The 23,695-nt window shown below is 35.6% G+C and overlaps 3 protein-coding genes across 4 annotated transcripts; 1 reads left to right on the forward strand and 2 right to left on the reverse strand.

The window, feature by feature from the left end:
- Positions 1-7,002: 7,002 nt before the first annotated feature.
- LOC148770779 (uncharacterized) lies at positions 7,003-8,783 on the reverse strand. Its single transcript, XM_088818049.1, has one exon. It carries the CDS (start codon positions 8,683-8,685, stop codon positions 7,003-7,005), a length of 1,683 nt encoding a protein of 560 aa, XP_088674175.1. The 5' UTR covers positions 8,686-8,783.
- Positions 8,784-13,347: 4,564 nt separating this feature from the next.
- LOC105955123 (uncharacterized) lies at positions 13,348-17,088 on the reverse strand. Its single transcript, XM_012978823.2, has 7 exons — positions 15,719-17,088; positions 15,546-15,611; positions 14,778-14,922; positions 14,458-14,676; positions 14,142-14,346; positions 13,818-14,013; positions 13,348-13,690 (listed from the first exon to the last, which is right to left on the reverse strand). The coding sequence occupies exons 1-7, from the start codon at positions 16,873-16,875 to the stop codon at positions 13,582-13,584; spliced, it is 2,097 nt and encodes a 698-aa protein (XP_012834277.2). The 5' UTR covers positions 16,876-17,088; the 3' UTR covers positions 13,348-13,581.
- Positions 17,089-18,258: 1,170 nt separating this feature from the next.
- Positions 18,259-21,251, forward strand: LOC105955124 (uncharacterized). 2 transcript variants are annotated; one of them, XM_088817819.1, is made up of 4 exons: positions 18,259-18,351; positions 18,540-18,588; positions 18,733-18,844; positions 19,070-21,251. In XM_088817819.1, exons 3-4 carry the CDS (start codon positions 18,754-18,756, stop codon positions 21,085-21,087), a joined length of 2,109 nt encoding a protein of 702 aa, XP_088673945.1. In that variant the 5' UTR covers positions 18,259-18,351; positions 18,540-18,588; positions 18,733-18,753; the 3' UTR covers positions 21,088-21,251. The 2 variants fall into 2 exon arrangements, with proteins under 2 accessions (XP_088673945.1, XP_088673946.1); XM_088817820.1 differs by having other exon boundaries at positions 18,344-18,441.
- Positions 21,252-23,695: the final 2,444 nt, after the last annotated feature.

Here is a 23,695-nt window from a genome sequence, read left to right on the forward strand (position 1 = left end):
TATATATAATCACGGTTCATACTTCAAAACATCTATTATTAATTAATATATCGCAATATAAGAAAAAATATATATATAATCACAGTTCATACTTCAAAACATCTATTATTAATTAATATATCAATATAATCTATATCAATATAATCTCCACTACTGAAAAAATGAAAAATCTATATCAATATAATCTATTATTAATTAATATATCAATATAATCTATATCAATATAATCTCCACTACTGAAAAAATGAAAAAACAGGGGGACAGCGTTAAAAGCCTAATGAATAATGAAAAAACAGGGGGACGGTAACAAATATATATAATCACGGTTCATACTTCAAAACATCTATTATTAATTAATATATCGCAATATAAGAAAAAATATATATAATCACGGTTCATACTTCAAAACATCTATTATTAATTAATATATCGCAATATAAGAAAAAATATATATATAATCACAGTTCATACTTCAAAACATCTATTATTAATTAATATATCAATATAATCTATATCAATATAATCTCCACTACTGAAAAATATAAAGTATTGAATCAATTCAATATATATACAAATGCGTTGACTTATTACAAATTCACTTATGTTATTAAAATCGATAGTGTGAAAAAATCGAATGAAAAATAAAATAATATGTTTATTTATAAAAATAGATTATAACTCATTTCAATTAATTTAAATCGATTAACCTCAATTGTTGACAATAACTTATTAATATTATTGAGTATTTTATCATAAGATAATTATTTAAAAATATAAATGATGTTTATTATAACAAAAATAGATTATATCTCATTTTTTTTTTTTGGCCAAAAAAGATTTTATTATTCCATTAAAGAAAATGAGATATAATCTATGACTAGTATAATCAAAATGTTATGCTTTAATTTCACCTGTGCAAGGGCTCCGGGCATGGGGAGGGGCAGGACTCGGGCCCGTACTGAGGTCATGTAGCTACAGAGGATGAGATTCATCCTCCTATGCAAGGGGTTGATGAGGATTCAGGCAGGAGCATGTCCCATAGCCGAGGTCGTGGCTTAGCCCGGGGTCATCGTCTGCTGACACAAGGGAGCTGACAATGGATAACGTCAACCTGTGTTCATAACCGTGAAATTTTGAAGGTTGGTGGAAAGACTGGGAGGGTCTGTAGGCAATTGAAGGATAAAAGTTCTGACCTATTAAAAATGCTCGACGTGGTATATTGATGATCCAGAAGGAAGTTCCAACTAAAAACCATTTGTTGATGCATGCTCCTTCGAAAGTACAGACAATGGAATGGATGAATTTCGAGTAGAGTTGGCTAACGCGAAGGAGGAGAACGATCGTGTGGTTCACGAGTACAACGAAAAACTCGCCTCCATTTAGCAATGTAAGTACTCACTGATTTCCTATCCCCAAAATACATCTTTTAATTATTAATATATGAAGACATTGAGAATTTTCCATGTCGGATACGGTTTAATCTAGTAATTTGTATCGTGTATCGGTGAAACAGAACAAGAGATGCAACGTTAAATGAAAAAAAAAAAAAAATCCAAAATTATAATATAAATGTCGTATTTAGTACTGCATTTTCGTGTTCCGTTTAACCAATAGCAATGTTGCATGCATAAATTGAGAGCAAAGTGAAAAGGACTTTGAAGCTAGCCAAAAACATAAACAACAATAAAGACGCGAACATGAAGAAAAAATCGGAACTAATTCACCCCGTCGAAGATTTTCACCACCACTACGAGTCGCTCTACTCCATGTACGAAGATTTACGAGGCGAGGTGAAGAACAATGTCCGTTTTGAAGACAGTGCTGCTTCTTCTTCTTCTTCTTCTTCTTCTTCGTCTTCTTCCCCACCGGATTCCGAAGCGTATTATTCTCCGGTGGAAAGGATTGTTAAAAATGACGAAAATACCCCCGATCAAATCTATAATAACCAGGAGTCCGAAACATCCGATGTAGAAGACACTACTATCCTCAAGGACAAACTCACTTCTTCTAGTGAAGTAAAGGAAGCCTCCACTTTCGGTTCGAAGTCTCAAGAATTCAACGAAATTCTCGAGGATTTTACCATGGAGGAAAAAGAAGAAGAGAGAGAAAACGTGAGAAAAAAGTTGGATCGAATGAGGGATTTAGAAGCGTTTGAAGATTGAAGTCGAAACAATAGCCGAGCTTTGGAAGAGCAAATCGTGTTTAAGTGCAACGAAACCACGCAAATGCATGAGAAAATATCGACGTTGGAATCACGCATTTCGGAACAAGAGGAAAACAAGGACGACTTTTTATCAAAGATTTCGGATTTTATCGAAAAGAACAAAATTTTGCACCTGGAGAAAGGTGAATAGGAAGAAATAACTAAAGAAAGATATGATCAAGTGAAGGGATTAATGGAGCAAGTTAACACGCTGAAAACTCACAAGTCCGATCAGATCGAAAATCGGACCCGACTAACAAAGACACGGTCAAAGACGACGGAGACCGACAACACTTTCAGTTTCGGTTTAAGTGCATAAAGAAAGAATTGTCCCTACGAACTAAAACAAGTAAACGAAAACAACAGATATTAAAGACAAAAGTGACCGACAACACTTTCGGTTTAGGTTTATGTGCTAAAAGACAGGAATAGTCCCTACGAACTAAAACAAGTAGACGAAGTAGAAACAGATATTAAAGACCCATAAATAATGTACTTACTTGATATTAGGCTAAATAATTTAAATCTCTAAATTGAATTAAAGTTTTTTATCATTAAATATCTTCATTGAAAATAAATTGAATTAAAGTTTTTTATCATTAAATATCTTATTGAAAATGACGAAAAAACAAAAAGAATTTCTGGCAAACCCTAAAAAATCCCAATTTTTCTCTCCTATACTAAGATTAAAATATTAGCTATTTATGGAATAAAAGCATTTACTTCATCTCCACCAAATTTAGCATTCCATTTCATTTCCTCAAATGCAAACTATTTCTTACTCAAAGTACTATGATGTGACGCCAAGTGATGTCACTAAATGTCAGCAACTTTTTTTGGATTAAATAATATACGATTTAATAAAACTCTCACTTTCAATATGTCATCTTTGTCAAAGTACCTATTAAAACGTGAAAGGGGTTTTTTTAGTTCATAATTTTCAAAAAAAAAAAAAAAAACAGTTATTAGAGAGCACCTGATAAGAACAACTAGATTCAACATTCGCACATTGACGTAATTAACTATCGATTTATCTTTACATTTACGTTTTATTGGGATTAATTTCACTTACCTCCCCTATAATATTATTATGTATCATTCAATTATATTTTCCGTTATATAAATCGTTAGTTTAACGAAAAACCTAAAAAACTGATTTATTACTTCCAGTTATGCCCTTCTCTTAATTTTGTTAAAAAATGTGTATCCACCCATATTGGGTGCTAAATACCAACACGCAAGTGCACGTATCGCAAACAAGTAATAAAGTGGACTCGTGAGAGTCGGATGTCGATCCCACAGGGAATACGCAAATTACCTAATCCTAAGTACCAAATTCTAACAATTATGATTTTTATCCAGCCTACGCAAGTTTGTCAAATTAAATTAATTAAACAACTAAACTAATTAAGAAAGCAAATAACACGGGAAAATATCAATTAAAACGGACCTAGGATTTTATCTTCCCCCTATGCAAGAATTGCTCACCCAAAACCCCTCAATTATGAAATATATGATTCATGATTATTAACCCGAGACACTAATTTACTCATAACCCGCTGTCGCGTGTATTATGAGTCTATTATTCATAAGCGATTCACTATATGTCTATGCAAACCAATTATGAGTAAAGCATTAACTAACAAGTCTCGTAAATGGCTACCTAAGGTGATATCTGTATGTCTACGACACCACATGCAATTGACACACTCATCCGGTGAAAACTACTCGAAGGTTCTTCTACTTACCGTCTAATTATCAAAATAGCTCTGTCGAGTCAATCCCAATAATCACAGATAAAGCACATAAATTGATCAAGTTCATGCACTAACAATCATAACAAGTAGAAGAAATAATCATAAAATCATAATTGCATAATCTCAAGAAAAAGGGTTCGCAATCCCTACATAGGGTTCCAACAAAATCCTAGATTAAAAACTTAGCTACGCATGTTCGTTACGAAAAACATAATAAAAATACGAAAAATCATAAAACTATAAATAACAATAAAAGAGGAGAACTATGATGAAGATTCGTCAAGTCTTCGTCTTCGTTCTTGTGCTCCTTGATTGCGTGTAGAAAGATGAAAGATAAAAACTAAAAATAAAGATAAAAGGTAGAAAGATCCAAGATAGGTCTAATTGTGTGCTTGTGGCCTTTAAATAGGGTGCAAAAATATAATAGGGCGGGTTTCCTTGTGTAATTAAACTTCCTTCACTGCGCCCCTACGCCCATCCGGACGGCCGTGTGAGATTAAGATCTAAAACCCGCACGGCCGCGCGGCCTTCTGTTCTTCAGAATTCTGATTATTTCACTTTTGGCCCACTTTTTCTCTGAATTTGCAGTTTTCACCCCAAAAGTTGCCAATTCTTCAATTTGCACCTAAAATACAAATAAAAACCATATTAAGCACCAATTATCGTAAAAACACATCAAAAGCTCCAATTAAAAGGTACAATTAAGTGTATAAATATACACTTAACACACCCCCAAACTTGAACTTTTGCTTGTCCTCAAGTAAAATCAAATTAAGAACACAAAACACGACTATACATCTCATTACATGGATCGATTGGTCAACTTCGTGTTTTCAGAACTTGCAATTATGGTGATAATTCCTAGGCATTCGCAAGCTTAACATTCAACGGCACTTAGTCACTCACTATTACCAAAAACCACAAATCATACAATTGCTTCAAGTATCCAATATTTGCAAGTTAAAAATAGAGAAAATTTATACTTACATGCATATATTTGACTCCAAATACTCACCAAATTATTTTACTCAACTAATATTGAACAATAAGCTATTGGGATCATTGGGACTTTGTGGCTTTCAATTGTTAGGCTCTTTGGTCCGAGGTAGGTAATATGGGAATGTGTGGCTAATTTTCTTGAATTGAGGTGATTACGCCAAAATTTGAAAGCTAGGCGTTTGAAACAATAAATTCACCTCTAGGGACTTTAATAAACTCGACTCTCCAAAATTCACACGTCAACACTTTTGCCTTGAGGCAATGGATCGAGTTTTCAACACAATTCAACCACTAGTCCTTATTTCTCCCTTATAATCTATTCTTCTTCTTCTTTTTCTTTTCTCTCTCTTTTTTTTTTTTTTTTTTTTTTTTTTTTTTTTTTTTTTTTCGAATCGAATTTAGATATATATATATATATATATATAAAGATGCACGTATATATATATCTATTTTTTTTTTCTTTTTTTTTTCGAAGAAGAAGAAAGATCTAATAAAACATTTCGACCGAACTCCAAGGGATAATTATTCAAAAATCTCCACTTTTCCACCTTCTACATATTGGCTAAAAGAAAGAACACTTTTTTTCTCCGAGGCTCAAATCAAGGTTCTAAGGATAAAAATTTAAAGGTAGGCTTGAAAGGCTCAAACGGTTCAAAGAATGCCCAAATCATATCCCAAATCACTTACTACCCAACACTTCGTTTCATAAATGTCCTAAGGTGAGATTTAAAACCGAACAAAGCATGATTTAGCACAAATAAATTCCAAATTTAAAATACAAAACATTCAACCAAAGTAATGCATAAAGCGTGATTCCTAGCAATAATTCACTTCTACGTTCAGTTGAATCGAAAGCTAAACAAATACCAACTCCTTATCACATAAAGCAAGCAATTTCATCATCAAACATTGGCCATCTCCCATCATCATAATTCATCGATGCGTCGAACCAATTTTTTTTTTTTTTTTTTTTTTTTTTTTTTTTTTTTTCGAATAATAAAACGATAACTAAAACAAAAAAAATAACGCAAGCAAACTACCAAACAAGCAAAACACAAATATAACCACCCCCAAACTTAAAATTCACATTGCCCTCAATGTGATTCGCCCAAAGTTTAAGGATAGAAAACACCTGTTTAAACGGCGTTTTTCTTGCCCTTCCCCTTGCCTTCAGAAGTGATTTCGCCTTGTGAGGTGCCCTCCCCATCACGTCCTCGTTTCCCCATGACTTGAGAATGCGTGTGGAAGGGATTAGGAGTGAATTGATGTGCAAAATTTCCCCCAAACTTGATTTGGGCAATTCGTCGAACACCTTGTGGGCGTTATTGATGGAATGGGTTTGTGGAGAAATTTGCACCTTTCTTGAAGCCTCCCTGCGCAAATCAACAAGAAACCACCAAGATTAAGTAGTATGTGTGTGTAGTTGGTGAATTTCTGGTGAAATTTGTCAAAGAAAAGTGAAATTTTTGAAAGAGGAAGGCTAGGGTTCGAAGTGGGGGAGAGAGGGGATTTGAAATTATGATTTTTTTTTTTTTTTTTTTTTTTTTCGCACGGCCGTGCGAGATTTAGGTGAAAAATCCGCACGGCCGTGCCCTTTCTCCGAATTAGGCAGTAGCCTCCAAATTTCGCACGGCCGTGCGAAATTTAGGTGTAAAATCCGCACGGCCTTGCCCTTTTCCAATTTTGGGCAGTAGCCTCTTCAAATTTCGCACGGCCGTGCGAGATTTAGGTGTAAAATCCGCACGGCCGTGCCCTTTTCCTATTTTGGGCAGTAGCTTCCCCGAAATCTCACACGGCCGTGTGAAATTCCTGCCCTTTTCTTGCACGGCCGTGTGAATAATTGCAATTAGGTCCCTGCAAAATAAAAACTTCCTATTAGTGCCCCTAAAACTTTTTTTTTTTTTTTTTTTTTTTTGAAAAATAAAATAAAATAACAGCCAAACTAAAAAATTAAAATGACATAAAATACAAAAAACGAAAGCTCGGGTTGCCTCCCGAGAAGCGCTAAGTTTACAGTCTTCAGCCAGACTTTGTTTTTGCTCTTCAATTCCTTAGCTTTTGAACCCATTTTCTTACTTCCTTTTGGAGAAAGTCTTGAATAAATGGGTTGATCCGATTCTTCTTTCGACTGGTTCGCTTAGGAATGCCCTTGAATTTATTCTTCTTGATGTCATGAGGCTTGCCAACATCGTCTTTTATCACGGTGTTTTGAGTAGGTGTTGTAACCAACTCAACCCTTTTCTTTTGTTCTCCTACATGCACATTAGTATCCACAACAAAATTTAAATCATGTAATTTAACAGAAAACAGTTTAGAATCACTTACCTCATCAAGAAGATAACATCCATTAGCCGTAATAGGCTTTTCATCCACCCGGTACACCTTGAAGATCACTGTTTCTTCCCCCACACTCATTCTTAGCTCTCTCTTTCCTACATCAATAATTGACCTACCGGTTGCTAAGAATGGGCGTCCTAAGATAAGGGGAATATTTTCATCTTCCTCTATGTCTAGTACTAGAAAATCGGCCGGGAGTATAAACTTATCTACCTTGACCAACACATCCTCCACTATACCTAAAGGGTGAGTAAAAGATCTATCGGCTAGCTGCAAGGTCACGGAAGTAGGCTTAATTTCTCCTAAATTCAATTTCTCATAAATTGATAAAGGCATTAAATTTACACTCGCCCCTTGATCACACAACGCCCGCCCAAAATACCTAGTACCTATTGTGCATGGAATGGTACAACTACCCGGATCTCTAAGCTTCGGTGGAATTTTATTTCCAAGGATAGCACTACTTTGCTCATTGAGGTCTATGATTGTTGCACACTCCGGAAGCCTCATCTTCTTCGATACAAGTTCCTTTATAAACTTAACCCAATTCGGCATATGCTTAAGCGCCTCAACAAAAGGAATATTAACATGCAATTTTTTAAGATAATCCAAAAATGACTGAAATTGCATATCAAGCTTGGAGTTTTGAAAACGTTGAGGGAAGGGTACCTTGGGAGTAGATTCACTTACTGCGATCTTTGTGTTGCTTGGCCCGACCTCGGTCTTTTCTTTGGGCTCCTCTACAATAGGCGGTGGTGCAACGGACTTTTTAGGACCTTCCTCTAATTGCCTCCCATTTCGCAAAGTTACTGCATTGCACTGCTCGATGTTGCTCTTTCGAGGATCTTCCGTATTCGACGGCAATGCTCCCGATGGCCTCGCGTTTAGCTGGGTTGCAAGCTGACCCATCTGTGTTTCCAAATTTCGAATGGAAGCTTGAGTCGACGTCATGAATTTCGCTAAGATGTCAGCGAGGTCAACTCCTTGGGCCGGAGCTTGAGGTGGATTTTGGAATTCGGGCGCTGGCCTTTGTCCTTGCTGATTTCCTCCCCATCCAAAGTTGGGGTGATCTTTCCATCCCGGATTATAAGTGTTGGAGTACGGGTTCCTCTGTTGTCGGTTGGTGTCATTCACGTAATTTAGAGACTCCGTTTCTGCTAAGCACCGGTCGGGACCTTGGATTGCATGGACTTGCTGGGTCTGCAAAGCTGCAACTTGCTTTGATAGCTTTTCTAACTGGGCGGTGATTGCGGTGACTCCGTCTAACTCTAAAATTCCTCCCGTCTTATTGGCTCCGCTATTTGACCGGTCCGATGCACGCATGTATTTGTTCCTTGCGATCCGCTCCAAAAGCTCGTAAGCTTCGTCATATGTTAAGCTCATGTACATACCGCCCGCTGCTGAATCGAGCACCGTTCTCGAATTATCTTGCAATCCATCATAAAATATTTGCAGTTGCCGCCACTCTTGAAGACCGTGATTCGGGCATCTCCGAATTAATTGTTTGAATCGCTCCCACGTCTCGAATAATGCTTCACCGGCTTCTTGTATGAAGTTTTGTATTTCTCTCCGGATTCTCTCAGTTTTGCTTGGGGAATTGTATGTGTTCATGAAGAGTTGCGCTAGCTGGGCCCAAGACGGGATGGAATGCGGTGCGCGAGTTTGTAACCATTCTCGGGCTGCTCCTTGTAGGGAGTGCTTGAACAGGCGGAGTTGCAATGCTTCGGGCGTTACTCCGTTCATCTGGTGCGAGTCACACGTTTCGAGAAAGTTGACTAAGTGAAGATGTGGATCTTCATGAGCTAATCCGCTGAATAGACCATTGTTTTGGAGCATCGTGAGGAGTTCCGCTCGAATCTCGAAATTGTTGGCTTCAATGGGGGGCTGCTGGATGCTTGATTGGACCTCATTGAGTGTCGGGACGGCGTACTCATGCAGTGCTCGTTGACGAGGTGGTGGATTAATTAGCTGGCGTTGCTCTTGCTCGTTGACGATATTTCCTGCTGCATTCGGTAGGCGCCCTTGCTCATCTCCCATACGATTATTCTCTTCTTCCATTGTCGCATAAAAAGTACCTAGAACAAAATAAAAAAAAAAATAATTAATTAAATAAAATTAATAAAACGGCTGAAGTAAGAAAAATTGCTCAAATTTAATATTATGATAAATAGATAATTTAGCCGTATTCCCCGGCAACGGCGCCAAAATAACACGGGAAAATATCAATTAAAACGGACCTAGGATTTTATCTTCCCCCTATGCAAGAATTGCTCACCCAAAACCCCTCAATTATGAAATATATGATTCATGATTATTAACCCGAGACACTAATTTACTCATAACCCGCTGTCGCGTGTATTATGAGTCTATTATTCATAAGCGATTCACTATATGTCTATGCAAACCAATTATGAGTAAAGCATTAACTAACAAGTCTCGTAAATGGCTACCTAAGGTGATATCTGTATGTCTACGACACCACATGCAATTGACACACTCATCCGGTGAAAACTACTCGAAGGTTCTTCTACTTACCGTCTAATTATCAAAATAGCTCTGTCGAGTCAATCCCAATAATCACAGATAAAGCACATAAATTGATCAAGTTCATGCACTAACAATCATAACAAGTAGAAGAAATAATCATAAAATCATAATTGCATAATCTCAAGAAAAAGGGTTCGCAATCCCTACATAGGGTTCCAACAAAATCCTAGATTAAAAACTTAGCTACGCATGTTCGTTACGAAAAACATAATAAAAATACGAAAAATCATAAAACTATAAATAACAATAAAAGAGGAGAACTATGATGAAGATTCGTCAAGTCTTCGTCTTCGTTCTTGTGCTCCTTGATTGCGTGTAGAAAGATGAAAGATAAAAACTAAAAATAAAGATAAAAGGTAGAAAGATCCAAGATAGGTCTAATTGTGTGCTTGTGGCCTTTAAATAGGGTGCAAAAATATAATAGGGCGGGTTTCCTTGTGTAATTAAACTTCCTTCACTGCGCCCCTACGCCCATCCGGACGGCCGTGTGAGATTAAGATCTAAAACCCGCACGGCCGCGCGGCCTTCTGTTCTTCAGAATTCTGATTATTTCACTTTTGGCCCACTTTTTCTCTGAATTTGCAGTTTTCACCCCAAAAGTTGCCAATTCTTCAATTTGCACCTAAAATACAAATAAAAACCATATTAAGCACCAATTATCGTAAAAACACATCAAAAGCTCCAATTAAAAGGTACAATTAAGTGTATAAATATACACTTAACAACCCACCTCTTCATTTACATCTAAAATTTGCTTTCAGCACAAACTCATCAATCATCTTACAACTCTAAAAAATTCTCATTTTAGTTTATATTTGGTTTTTATATTATTTTTATTATAAGCACATTATTAATAAGACATAAAAAACAAGATAATAATATAAAAAAGGGATAATTTGACGAAACCCCCTCATTTCACAATGGCTCGTTACATTAGGCCCAAATTTATTTTTCATTTTTATGATAAATCCAAAAGAGCTTATAATTAATTAAAAACCCTTAATTATCACTATTATGCCCCTAACTAATTAATACACGCGTTTTTTTTATATCTGTTATTAAAGAAGATACATAATATCTTCTACATAAATATTTTAATGAACACTTTCTCAATTAATTTCACCATTAACGCTTATTGATTGCACATTTCCATTTATGTGGAATCGAAATTATAACTCACATAAATAATAATTTGTTTGTGTCATTTGGATAAATGGCGCGCGACAGTGCAGATTCACATGGTGGTTTTCAGCTCACATGAGAATTTAAGATGAGTTATATGTGAGGTTTTGTATTGATTTACGTTGGACAGTAATTTGTATGTGTATGTACACGTTTTGTTGATATATATATATATATATATATATATATATATAAAAGATTTGTGTGTGTCTGGTGCACTGTGGATGTTGTGTTGATGCTTAAACAAATGTAAGAGTGGCTTATGTACGCAGAGTGGTTTTTGTCCACATAGTAGTTTTCGTGCACAGAGTGGTTTTCACGTACAGAGTGGTTTTCGCGCGCAGAGTGGTTTCTGCCATTCCCTTATTAAATCCATAGATTTTGACCTTCCCATTTTATGGAATCCAATATTGTGAAAGTGAATTTTGCCATTTCCACTGTCATATACGTCATTTTTTTACCGAAAAATAATGTTCTTATATTTTTTGTTTTTTTTTTAAATATAGTTGATTTTTTGCATTTGTTTTCAGTTTTGATTTGTTATTTTTAGTAGCAGACTCTTAATCGACTATGGTTCATCATAGTCGATTAATATATATGATATAGAAAAAAAATTGATTTTTTTTTTAAATTAAAGAATTTCCTTAATCGACTATGCTTCATAGTCGATTTACCATAAGCTATTATGCTTCATAGTCGATTAATAAAACTGATACAGAAAAAAAAAATGAAAAAAAAAAGTCGTTGATGACCAGCTCGTGACGCGATGATGACATGGCGGGCGGGATAAAACTGGGAAAGATAATAGCTGAAAATGGAACTTTTCTCATGTGGAGAGAAATATTTTGGGTCTCTCTCAATTAAAAGAAGTAATGAGGAGTTTACTAAATAATATAAGATTTGATAAAACTTTCACTTTCAATACGTCATATTTGTCAATACCTATTAAAACGTGAAAGGGTTTTTTAGTTCATAATTTTCAGAAAAAAAAAAAAAAAAAAAAAAAAAAAAAGTTGATTAGAGAGAGCACCTGATAAGAACATTGAAGAGAGTATAATATCTTTACATTTACATTTTATTCAGGGTTAATTTCACTTACCTCCCTTATACTATTATTATGTATCCTTTACCCCCTCAGTTACATTTTCCGCTATACAAGCCGTTAGTTTAACGAAAAACCTAAACTGTATTTTGAAGCAAGATGATCATGATGTGTGTTTTTTGGCTTGCATATATCATATTGTGATGCATCAAAAACTGTATTTTTACACAAAACGAGTACAAACTAGAGCACATTCCACGAAATCTAGATGATTATGTTGAATTTGGCACCATAAGGGTGAAGATGTAAGAAAAATAATAGTTGAGGGGTAGATGTAATTATCCAAACAAGAGGGGTTTTTTTTGTAAATTAATCATACCTCATGGGTGGTTGTAATTTACCCTTTCTATTATAAGCACATTATTAATAAGACGTAAAAAACAAGATAATAATATAAAAAAATCATACTCGAAATTCGTGGGATCGTGATTAGATAAGCATGTTGGACTTAAAGTAAATGACTAAACTACCCTAATTAAGTATACAATGTAGATGAATATATGAATAGAAATTAGCTAATTGCAAATACCTCCCTTGTGTAATATGAAACTGACAAATACCCCATGTTAAAAGAAAAAACTCTGAATAGAGATTTCACGTGGGTGGTATTTATAATAAAGTAATAAACTCTAATAGAAAACTACTTCCCGACCAAAATACCCTCCGATCAATTTAAGTTTATGATACAAAATTCTAACTTGAGTCAGCTTCATACAGTCTACGCTCGTATATTTCACCTTCTTCACTCCAAATGATTTGTTGGTTGCATTTGTCGGATAGAGTTATTGGTTTAATCAACCCTTGAAGCATGAAATTTGGATAATAACCTCGTTTGCCAAACCATGTCATGATAATTGAAATTTTAGACGAAACAATTAGTAACAAAGACCTATATATCCAACGACTAATTCAGTGACAAAATTCAACCAAGAGAGAAGCTAACAACAAGATGCATTAGATGTGTACGGGAAAAAAAACACAACCCGAAAAGGGCTCAAACATGAAGAATCATCGATTAGAAACGCAACCAAATAGTTTAAAAATGAGAACTTAGATTTTTGTAACCATACACTATCATTATTAATGAATCTTTAAATTTTTTTTTTTTATTTCTCAGTAGTAACAATTAAGCAAATTATTCTCAATAATTTATATGTTTCGTAGTAAGTCAGAAAAAAATAAAATTGACATTTTATTTTTAGAACATGTAAGAATTTGGGTTTGCTACTTCAAAAGTACACTTAAATCTTAAAAGTAGAAATTAAAATTGTGCCCTCTCTCCGGTTTTGCTACATTAAAAGAAAATGAGAAAACAAATAAATAGAAAACAAAAGGGTAGTCTCAGCTTCAAAAAATGCAACACCAAAACTTGCTTGCTTACACACATCAGATAGGTACATATACATAAAGATCAAGAAAAGCTCAAAATAAACCGAATGCGAAAAACCCATTAATCAATCGGAGGATTGCTTCTGCTTCTTCCACTTTAACGCTGCTTCCAAAATTTTCAGATTTGTCGTCTGCGTCTCTTCTGGGAAAAGATAGTCGATATATTCCTCGTACCTACAATTAATAAATTAAAAAAAAAAAAAATTAAACCCCGGTTTTTAAAAATATGTGACATTTAAGGCGTGTATTGAAATAATAGATTTTAAATGAGAAAAAAAAAAGAAGGAAGTTGAATGCGTACCCAGAGGGACCATCTTCAGTCTCGATGTGCCTTCTCTTTTTGAGTTTCTTTGGCAGCTTAACACGGACCAAGTCAACATCACCGAGTTGACCGAAGCTGCTTTCCATATTCAACCACTCTTCCAAAAGCATTGCTCGTTCCTCTTTCAGTTCGGGTGCAGTTGTTCTCAAGTGGCTAAGGGCTCTTTCATACACAGCTGTAAAAACAGAGGACAAACAATTGAGTTTCTAGTTCTCACTATAATGAATATTTTATAATCGGGAAAATGATTTTTAGGACACCGTGCAAATAGTAAATGATGTATCGTGGATTTTATCTACTCACCTCTGGCACGCTCGAGGCACTTTCGTTTCTGCTCAGAATCAATTTCAGACATGTCTGATTCTTGAATGCCCTCTTTCGTAGCAGACGCCTCAAACTTGGCGTAACTTATCCACACCTTCAAGTGTTTCGTGCGGTTCAAAAGCCTCTCGTAAAGTGCTCTTGTTCTTCCAAATTCGGACTCGGATATTTCAAAGTCGATATAAGCCTGCCATCACATATATATACAAGATCAATAAACATTCAATCAAATTCAACAAAATAATGCAAACACTTATTGATGATAGATAACGTTTTCAATACACAATGATGCTAGTACCTTCCACAACAGCTCTGGCATGTCTAAAGCAGGTTGGTCAATTGCAAGCTCAAAAAGAGCTCTAGCTCGTTCGGTTTCTGCCAAGGATCTTTCTAACTCGGCATATTTGCTCCACGCGTAGCAATTTTCGGGCGACCACTCCAAGTACTTCTCATACAGTGTCCTACATCGTTCTATATTACCAAGTTGAAGCTCTATCTCGATGTACTTTTTAAATATCTGTTAAAACATATTTAAATATAACATACAGTTAATGAAGGATGACCAACAAAATCAAAATAAAAGGAAAGCGGGGTTCAGATAACTCGAATTCTGCGTACCTTGTCTTTGGGAGCCTTGCCAATTGCTGACCCCAAGATTTTCCGTGCCCGATCAATATCTAACTGGCGAATTTCGAATTGTGCGGCCATCAGCCAAATTTTGGCGAAAGAGAACTTCGCATGAGGAATGTTCTTCAGGCACAAGCTGTTCGATTCCGGAGATAAATCAGGAAAGCTTAGTTAGGATCAGTTCATACAAAAAATGAATCATGATTGACTCAACCAAGAGCGGAAAAAAAAAAAAAAAAAAAAACATAACATGAAACGAAGCTAACAAAGGCATATAAAAATTATGACTATACTGCATGTCATTATTGTATTTCCACTCATCCCCACCACTCGTTCTATGAATTATTTTAGGAATCTGACAGAAGTATAGACATCTAACAAAGAAAATTTGCACCAAACACTGGACAGAGAAGTTAAAACATAACAACGAAAAGGGTATGCGTCAAACTAATCTTCATTCGTTTTTCATCCAATGTAAAGACATCGACACCATGAACCAGGATAATAGCATTGCATTCAGATATTAAACAGCTATACACTCAATCTAATAGTCAATGCGCAAAATGTAATCACGGTATCCTATCTCATAACACGAAGCAGCTCATCCCAAAACAAATTATTTACTACCAAAAAGAAGTTCCCTATGAAGATTAAATACAATCCCGATTGAGAAATTTGTTTCAAATTCAAAAATATGATAATCTATGAAAAAAGCTGCAGAAACAAATTATATACTTGAACAGATCAAATTTAACTTACTCGTATATTTCCCTCGTGCGGACGATGTCTTGGGCATCAAGCTCCTCGTACAAAACATAGTTAATCCTGATGAAAAAGGGATTCAACCGGTCAGCAAACAACAAGTACAAACAAATAAAAATATAAGCAAAGCATTCCTATAAAAACACCAACATATGAAGCATTAAGCTTACCATAAGTATATGTACCGCTGCCAATAACGCTTTTCTTGAGCAGGAGGGATGTTTGCTATGGCCCGCTCGTAAACATCCTCGATCCTCAGCTTATCGCCACAGCTCTCTTCTAATCGAATGTAATCAAACCATACATCGTAGTTAAACGGATTCTTCCTCACTTCATCCTCGTATTGAAACCTTCTCTTCCCAACTATGGCATCCTCGATTCCTTCCCTATCTCCATACTGCTTCTCGAAAGCAACAAACTTCTTGTAAATCTCCTCTGCCCTCCCTTTCGGAATATGGTCCAATGCATACTTGTATATACATCTAGCTCTTTCCGTTTCTTTGCATCGTTCCTCAAACTCCGCAAAGGCTACAAATAGCTTCTCCGCTTCCTCGTCATTCCCTAATATCTTCAGAGCATCCTCGTAAACCTGCCTCGCACGAGCAATCTCTCCGTTCTTCATTTCGAATTTGGCAAACCTAATCCACGCGGTGACGTTCGGGTGGCATTCGACAAACCGACCGAATATAGCTCTTGCTCTTTCGATCTCGTTAAACCTCAACTCAAACTTTATGTACGAAAGCCATCCTTCTTGATCGGGCACCCACTTCATCCACCGCTCGTAAATCTGCCTCGCCCCGGCAGCATTCCCCAACATGACCTCCATATGGATGTACTTGTACCACAGCTGGTCCACCCTCGGCAACAATTCAGTGGCGCGGTCCCACACGTTCCTTGCGTGATTAATGAACTTGTTCTTCATCTCGAAATCGGCGTACTTCAACCACAATGTGTGGTCTCGATAATCGACCTCCAACGCTCGCTCCCACACCGACCTCGAACGAGCAAAATCCTTCTGTGATTCCTCCCACTTGGCATACTTCACCCACACGCTTTTGTTCCAACGCACCCTTCGGATTAAATCCTCGTACTCTTTTCTTTTCCGGAGACGGTAATCTCCTAGCTCGGCGGAGTCGGTGATTTTCTGCTTGGGTGGCCGGATTTCAGCTTCTTGACGTTCACGAGCCTCCCGGAGTATTTGCTCGGCGGTGATCTGAACCGGAGCGGCGGTCTTGTTCTTCACGCGCGTCGGCCGCGGCAGCTTCACTTCGGTTTCTTTTTTGGTGAGGTAGCCCAGATTTGGGTCACCTTCCCTCGCGTTAGCCATGGCTGCTGTTGAAAAGAATTACAGGGAAGAATTTTGTGAGAAACGATTACAGCTATCTAGTGAAGAAGAAGACGAATCTATATAGAGAAGAATTCAGGTTGAACTGAGATTAGGGTTTGGAATTGGATATAAAATTGGGGGAAATCGTTGCGGATACAGGTTAGGGTTTTTGAATCGGAAAAGGATAGATGATAAAATAATAGTAAATAATATGTACAAATATTTCCTAATTAACGATGCCACCCCTCATTTATGGACAAATTACAAAACAACCCCTCTTGTTTGGGTAATTACAACCACCCCTCCTTTTAAATATTTTTACATAAAATTTATGTAATTTGGTTATTTACCAAAACAAATCATATATTTAGCTCGGTAAATGATATGAAATGTTGGCGTACCGAAATTTCGGTTCGATTTAATCAAATTATCATCCCTAAATTTACCTCTTGAGGGGATTTTTCGTAAGATAACACACAGTTGAGAGAGTGGCTGTAATTATCCAAGTAGAAGGAGATTTTTGTAATTTGACCATAAATATAAGGCATGGCCGTAGTTTGGAAAAAAAAATAAGATATTTCCTAATTAACGTTTGTCCAGACAGCTCTAACATAGTTAACATATATATATATACTTGAAATCGAACATATATATTTATTTACTTTTAAAATAAATAAATTTGTAGATTTATACAAAAAAGGGTTTGAAAAAAATAAGATGAGATAGATATTAGGTTTTGAATTTATAAATAAAGTGTTTAAGTTTACTAAAATTCTTTGTGTGATGTTCATTAATAAGATTTTAATGGTATTTTACAAATATAATTAATTTTAAATTTTTTTATCAACAGATAATATTTAAAGAGTCTAATCTACAAATGTATCTATTAGGTACGGGTATGGAAGATTTTTTTTCTAATTCCACCAATTTCGATCAAAATTTCCAATTTTAAGACAGTTTTTCATTCCGGTCCATATTTCAAAAATATTTGATTTTCAGTTTTCAGAATATTTTTTGGTCAGAATTGGAATACATATAAGATTCCGATTCGATTTTAGTTCCAAAAAGTAATTCCAAAAAAAAATCAAATCAAAACCTACATTTATAATGTCAGTTTAATTATGTATGTTTGTAAGTGGATAAAAAACAAAAACAAAAAAAAAAAAATCGATTTCTGCCAATTCCGATCCGTTCCATTCCAAATTTCAAAAATCCAAATTCCAAAAATTTTCGTATTTTTTGGGAACGGAAATTGAAATGAACATTTCACTTCCAAATTACGAAGAAGAAAAAAAAAAGAGTTTTTTTCCGAAAGTGCTAATTACGATTCGTTCGACGTCTAATTTCAATTCCTACCATAGAGATCCCCTCCTTCACATACAGTTTCCATTTTTGTCCCTTTTAGCCTTTTGAGATTTGTTCTTCATTCATATTTCACATAATTAATTCCCTTCTCTCTCATCTTCCCAGTTTCAGGTAATTTTTGCCTCTCATCTCTTCATGCTAGAGAGAGAAAAACAATCCATGCAGAAATTAATTTATCTTTTCATTTATAATTAATTGCATGTAAATTTCTTGATATGAGAATGATGAATCAGATATCAATATCATGAAAATGATAATATATATTTTTTATCTGAAAGTAGGTTTGTTTTATTTTTCAGACAGGAGATGAAAAACTAGATTCTAAGCAGTAAATTCAGACATTGAAAGGTAAGAATTAAATCAATATTTCCTTGACAATAATTAAATTAATTATTAGTACAAATTTATACGGTCGAAATCCATGTTGTTGAACCAAGATTTAATCTTGGATCATATTAATATGTTTTTTTTTTCTTTTATGTATCTATTTAGTTTTGAGCAATAGTAGCAGAGATGACAAAGCATCGGTGGGAAGGATCGATGAAGTCGTTCGAGAATCACATTGATCCCGAGAAAGAAGAACAGCTGAAATCGGTAAAAACAGGTAATTAAAAAAATGCATGGATTTGGTTTAATCTATAGTAATTAATTTGTATCGTGTATCGGTGAAACAGAACACGAGATACAACGTTAAATGCAAAAAAAAAAAAATCCAAAATTATAATCTAAATGTCGTGTTTAGTACTGCATTTTCGTGTTTCGTTTAATTACCGACGATAACATGTCGCATGTGCAATGTTGGTAATGTGTCATATGAATAATTGTGCAGAGATTGAGAGCAAAGTGAAGAGGACTTTGAAGCTAGCCAAAAACATAAACAACAATAAAGACGCAAACATGAAGAAAAAATCGGAACTAATCCACCTCATCGAAGATTTTCACCACCACTACGAGTCGCTCTACTCCATGTACGAAGATTTACGAGGCGAGGTGAAGAACAACGTCCGTTTTGAAGACAACGCTTCTTCTTCGTCGTCTTCTTCCCCACCGGACTCCGAGGCGTATTACTCTCCGGTGGAAAGGATTGTTAAAAATGACGAAAATGCCCCCGATCAAATCTATAATATTAACCAGGAGTCCGAAGCGTCCGATGTAGAAGACACTACTATCCTCAAGGACAAACTAACTTCTTCTAGTGAAGTAAAGGAAGCCTCGACTTTCGGTTCGAAATCTCAAGAATTCAACGAAATTCTCGAGGATTTAACCATGGAGGAAAAAGAAGAAGAGAGAGAAAACATGAGAAAACAATTGGATCGAGTGAGGGATTTAGAAGCGACGGTTGTGAATTTGAAGATTGAAGTCGAAACCCTCTGCACGCATAGACGAGCTTTGGAAGAGCAAATCGTGTTTAAGTGCAACGAAACCACGCAAATGCATGAGAAAATATCGAGATTGGAATCACGCATTTTGGAACAAGAGGAAAAGGAGAAGGACTTTTTATCGAAGATTTCGGATTTCGTCGAAAAGAACAAAATTTTGCACCTTGAGAAAGGCGAATTGGAAGAAATAGCGAAAGAAAAATGTGATCAAGTGAAGGGATTAATGGAGCAAGTTAAATCGCTGAAAATTTACAAGTCCGAATTGGAATTGGAGCTCAAGAAAAAATCGGCCGAGATATCCGAATGTGTTCATCAGATCGAAAATCCGACAAACAAAGACACGGTCGAAGACGACGGAAGCTTAAAGGTTAATAAGGTAATTAACGATTTAGAAATCGAGGTTCGTTCTTTAAGCAGCAAAAACAAGGAGTTGGAAGAGGAGATAAAGAGAATAAATCACGAAGCAAAGGAGCAACGAGGTAAAATCTCCGAGCTAAAAACATCCCTTTCGGTGAAAGAAAACGAACTATCGACTCAACAGAAGAAACACAAGGCCATTCAAAACGATCTCTCCGCCAAAATCGAATTACTAAACGAGAATATCAAGAACCACGAGAAAAAGTCGGAGGCACTACTAAAAGACAAAGACGAGCTCGAGAAGGAGAAACTGGAATTTATAACGAGCAAATCCCAATTGGAGAAAAAGAACACGGAACTAATCAAGAAAATATCCGACCAGCAAAAAACCCTACTCGAATTAGGCGAAGCAATGAGCAAGATAAAGCAAGAGAACGACGATGCGCAGACGAAGATACTATTGGGGTCGAAATCGAATATCAACTTCGTCGAGCGAAAAGTCGAAGAAATGGCGGAGGAGTTTCGCAAGCAGTTCGAAGACAAGTACCGAATACTGAGCCGACGAATACGAGTCGCGGAGCAGCTTCACGTCGAGAACAAAGAGTGGTACCTCAAGACGAAAGACGCGTACGAGCAAGAAACGAAGGAGCTCAAGGAGAGATTCAAGGACGTAACCGACATGTCGGTCACGGCGAACGACTTCCTCGTCTCGCTCGATTCGCTGGCGCTGAAGTTCGAGGAGTGCAACGCGAACTTCATGAACCGGATATCGAAGTCGTCGTGCGAGCTGAAGTTCGCAAAGGATTGGGCGAGGAGGAAGAACAAGGCGCTGGTGCATGTGAAAGAGGATTTGGATTGTCTGTTAATACAGTTGGATGATAAAGAAGGTGAGATATTGGTGTATAGAGAGAAGGTTTGGAAGTTGGAGAATAAAGTGAGGGAGTTGGAGAAGGTGATTAAGGAGAGAGAAGATGGGATGCTTGGATTGCAAGAAGAGAAGAGAGAGGCTATCAGGCAGTTGTGTGTCTGGATTGACTATCATAGGAGTAGGTCTGATTATTACATGAAGATGCTGTCTGAGATTAATCCTGGAAGAAGGAAGGCATCTTAATTGAGAGGAGAAATAAAAAAAAATAAAAAAATTGTTTAATTAATTTATTGAAAATTGTAAGTGAATTTCTGTTTATTGTTTTTGAGGTTGTTTGTTTGGCCAAACTTTGTGAGAAAATAAATTCTTGCATTGGAATATTTTTTGTGGAAATTACAGTTTCCACCCCTCAAGTTTGCACTAATTTCACATTTGGTCCCCTATGTTTACAAAAAACATATTTGGTCTCTCATGTTCCAATAATTTAACATTTTTTGTCCGTTCTGTCAATTTACCGTAAGCCCGTTAGTTAAGGCACTGATGGGCACACGCTTGATTCCGTTAGTTTGAACGGAAAATTGGCGGAAATTACTAAAATTGTTGATTTTTTGCAAAATTAGGGACCAAATGTGTTTTTTTTTGTGAACATGGGGGACCAATTATGGTGCAAACTCGAGGGGCAAAAACTGTACTTTTCCTAATATTTTTTTTCTCTACGTCTACTAATGGACAAGTTGAGAATACTCAAATTTTGTGATGTGATATATAGTTAAACGGGAAAATTACAGTTTTCGTCCATCACGTTTGCACCGTTTTCACAAAAAATACATTTGGTCCATCATGTTTCAATAATTTAACATTTTTGGTCTTTTTCCGTCAATTTACCGTTCGTCTGCCACCTAAGGCAGTTATGGGCACACACTTGATTCCGTTAGTTTTAACAAAAAAATGACGAAAATGACTAAAAATGTTGAATTTTTAAAACATGGGGGGGACCAAATATGTTTTTTTTTAACATGGAGGACATAATGTGAAATCGGTGCAAACGTGAGGGATGAAACATGTATTTTTTCCATAGTTAAACCTCTATAAATTAATGCAATCGGCCATCGGCACTGTCAAAATTTTATTAATTTAACAAAATACTAAATTATCGAGCTAATAAATTAGTGCATTTTTACCGAGTTCGGGCAAAAAAAATTATTATGTAAGGATGTTTTAATTTATCGAAATTCTAATGTATATGAGCATATGATGTGATTTGAAAGTATAGACTATTTTCATAAAATTACAACAAAAAAAGTTGTTTCAATTTTTTTCTTGTACCAAAAAAATACAAGAAAAAAGTTGTTTCAATTTTTTTCTTTCTTTCTTTATATTTTTGCCTTGCTAAATTTGTGTATCCCAATGCAACATGGGTATCATATTTGGTGCCAATCATTGTAATTTTTTCAGAGCTTCTAAATAAATTATTTATATTTATTATTTAATATGATTTTTGTTTCTTAAAATGAAATGTTTTTTACAGTTTGAAAATTGCTATTTACGATTCATAATAAAAAAACACTTTATCTCTTTAAAACTCCAAAATCTCCCAAAAAACCAAAAACCCCCCAAACTGCAAATAGCAAAAAAAAAATTTCGAAAATTCGAAATCAAGCTTGAAGAAAGGTTGGGCTTCGATTTTTTGAGGCAATTTCGACTCTTTTATGTTTAATATGCATTGAGTATGTCGATTACGGAACCAATTTCATGTTTAGAAGCCCTACAAATTGATTTGTAGGGCTTTTTTTTTTTCGAAAAACATGTTGGAACGCCCAAGATGGGCGCCCAATGCGTGTACGAACGCCCGTTCCGGGCGTTCGTACATGCTTGGGCGTTCAATTAATAAAAATAAATTTTTTTTTTTGCACTGGACGCCCAACTCGGGCGCCCAAATGCAGCTTGCATGCCCAACTTGGGCGTGCACTGCATGAATGGGCGCCCAAGTTAGGCTTTTACGCGTTTTGGGGGGTTTTTAGGTTTTTTTGGGAAGTTTTGGGGTTTTAGAGAGATAAAATATTTTTTGTTAAAAACCGTAAATAACAATTTTCAAACCATAAAAAAACAAGTACCTTCTTAAAACATATTTGTCCAAAATTAATTTTTAAATGGGAAAGATACAGTTTTTGTTCCTCAAGTTTGCATCAATATCATAATTAGTCCCCCGTGGTCACAAAAAACACATTTTGTCCCTTGTGTTTAAAAAATTCAACACTTTTAGTCATTTTCGTGAAAACTAACGGAATCAAGCGTGTTGTGTTTCCATCACTGCATTAACTAACGAACTAACGGTAAATTGACGGAAATGACCAAAAGTGTCAAATTATTGGGAACATGAGGGATCAAATGCGTTTTTCGTGAACATAGAGGATCAAATGTGAAATCGGTACAAATTTGAGGGATGAAAACTGTAATTTCACCATTTTTAAATTAGCAATGTGACATTGATAACTTTAATTCCTTGCTATTACTTAGTGTAAAAAAAATCTAAAACTTGGTGTAAAAAAAATTGTAACAGACGTGTGCATGTTACATTTTAACTTTTCCAATCAATTTATAAATCATTGCTAAAAATAACCATTTTATAAATTTACTATTTAGAAGTTTCGTACTAAATTAAATCAGTATTATAATTTAAAAATTGAGGGAATATTTAATTAATTATTAATAAACTGTGAAAACTGCAGATGATGATCTGGCTTTCCACATATGAACAAAAATACACCCTGACAAATAATTAGCCAATAATTCGGTAATGTTTTCCCACACATTCTTCACCATCGAAAATTTTCAAAATCAACAGATCAAT

The sequence above is a fragment of the Erythranthe guttata genome, chromosome 5 (genome assembly GCF_056151865.1).
Source record: "Erythranthe guttata isolate IM_541 chromosome 5, IM_541, whole genome shotgun sequence".
In the NCBI taxonomy this organism is placed as follows: domain Eukaryota; kingdom Viridiplantae; phylum Streptophyta; class Magnoliopsida; order Lamiales; family Phrymaceae; genus Erythranthe; species Erythranthe guttata.

Coding starts and splice junctions, on each gene's coding strand:
- LOC105955123 (XM_012978823.2), bottom strand. CDS start 16,875: ATGGCTAACGCGAGGGAAGGTGACCCAAATCTGGGCTACCTCACCAAA. Junction 14,923..15,545: donor CGCACGAGGGAAATATACGA/GTAAGTTAAATT, acceptor GGAATCGAACAG/CTTGTGCCTGAAGAACATTC. Junction 14,677..14,777: donor GCAAGGCTCCCAAAGACAAG/GTACGCAGAATT, acceptor ATGTTTTAACAG/ATATTTAAAAAGTACATCGA.
- LOC105955124 (XM_088817819.1), top strand. CDS start 18,754: ATGACAAAGCATCGGTGGGAAGGATCGATGAAGTCGTTCGAGAATCAC. Junction 18,845..19,069: donor GCTGAAATCGGTAAAAACAG/GTAATTAAAAAA, acceptor ATAATTGTGCAG/AGATTGAGAGCAAAGTGAAG.
- LOC148770779 (XM_088818049.1), bottom strand. CDS start 8,685: ATGTACATGAGCTTAACATATGACGAAGCTTACGAGCTTTTGGAGCGG.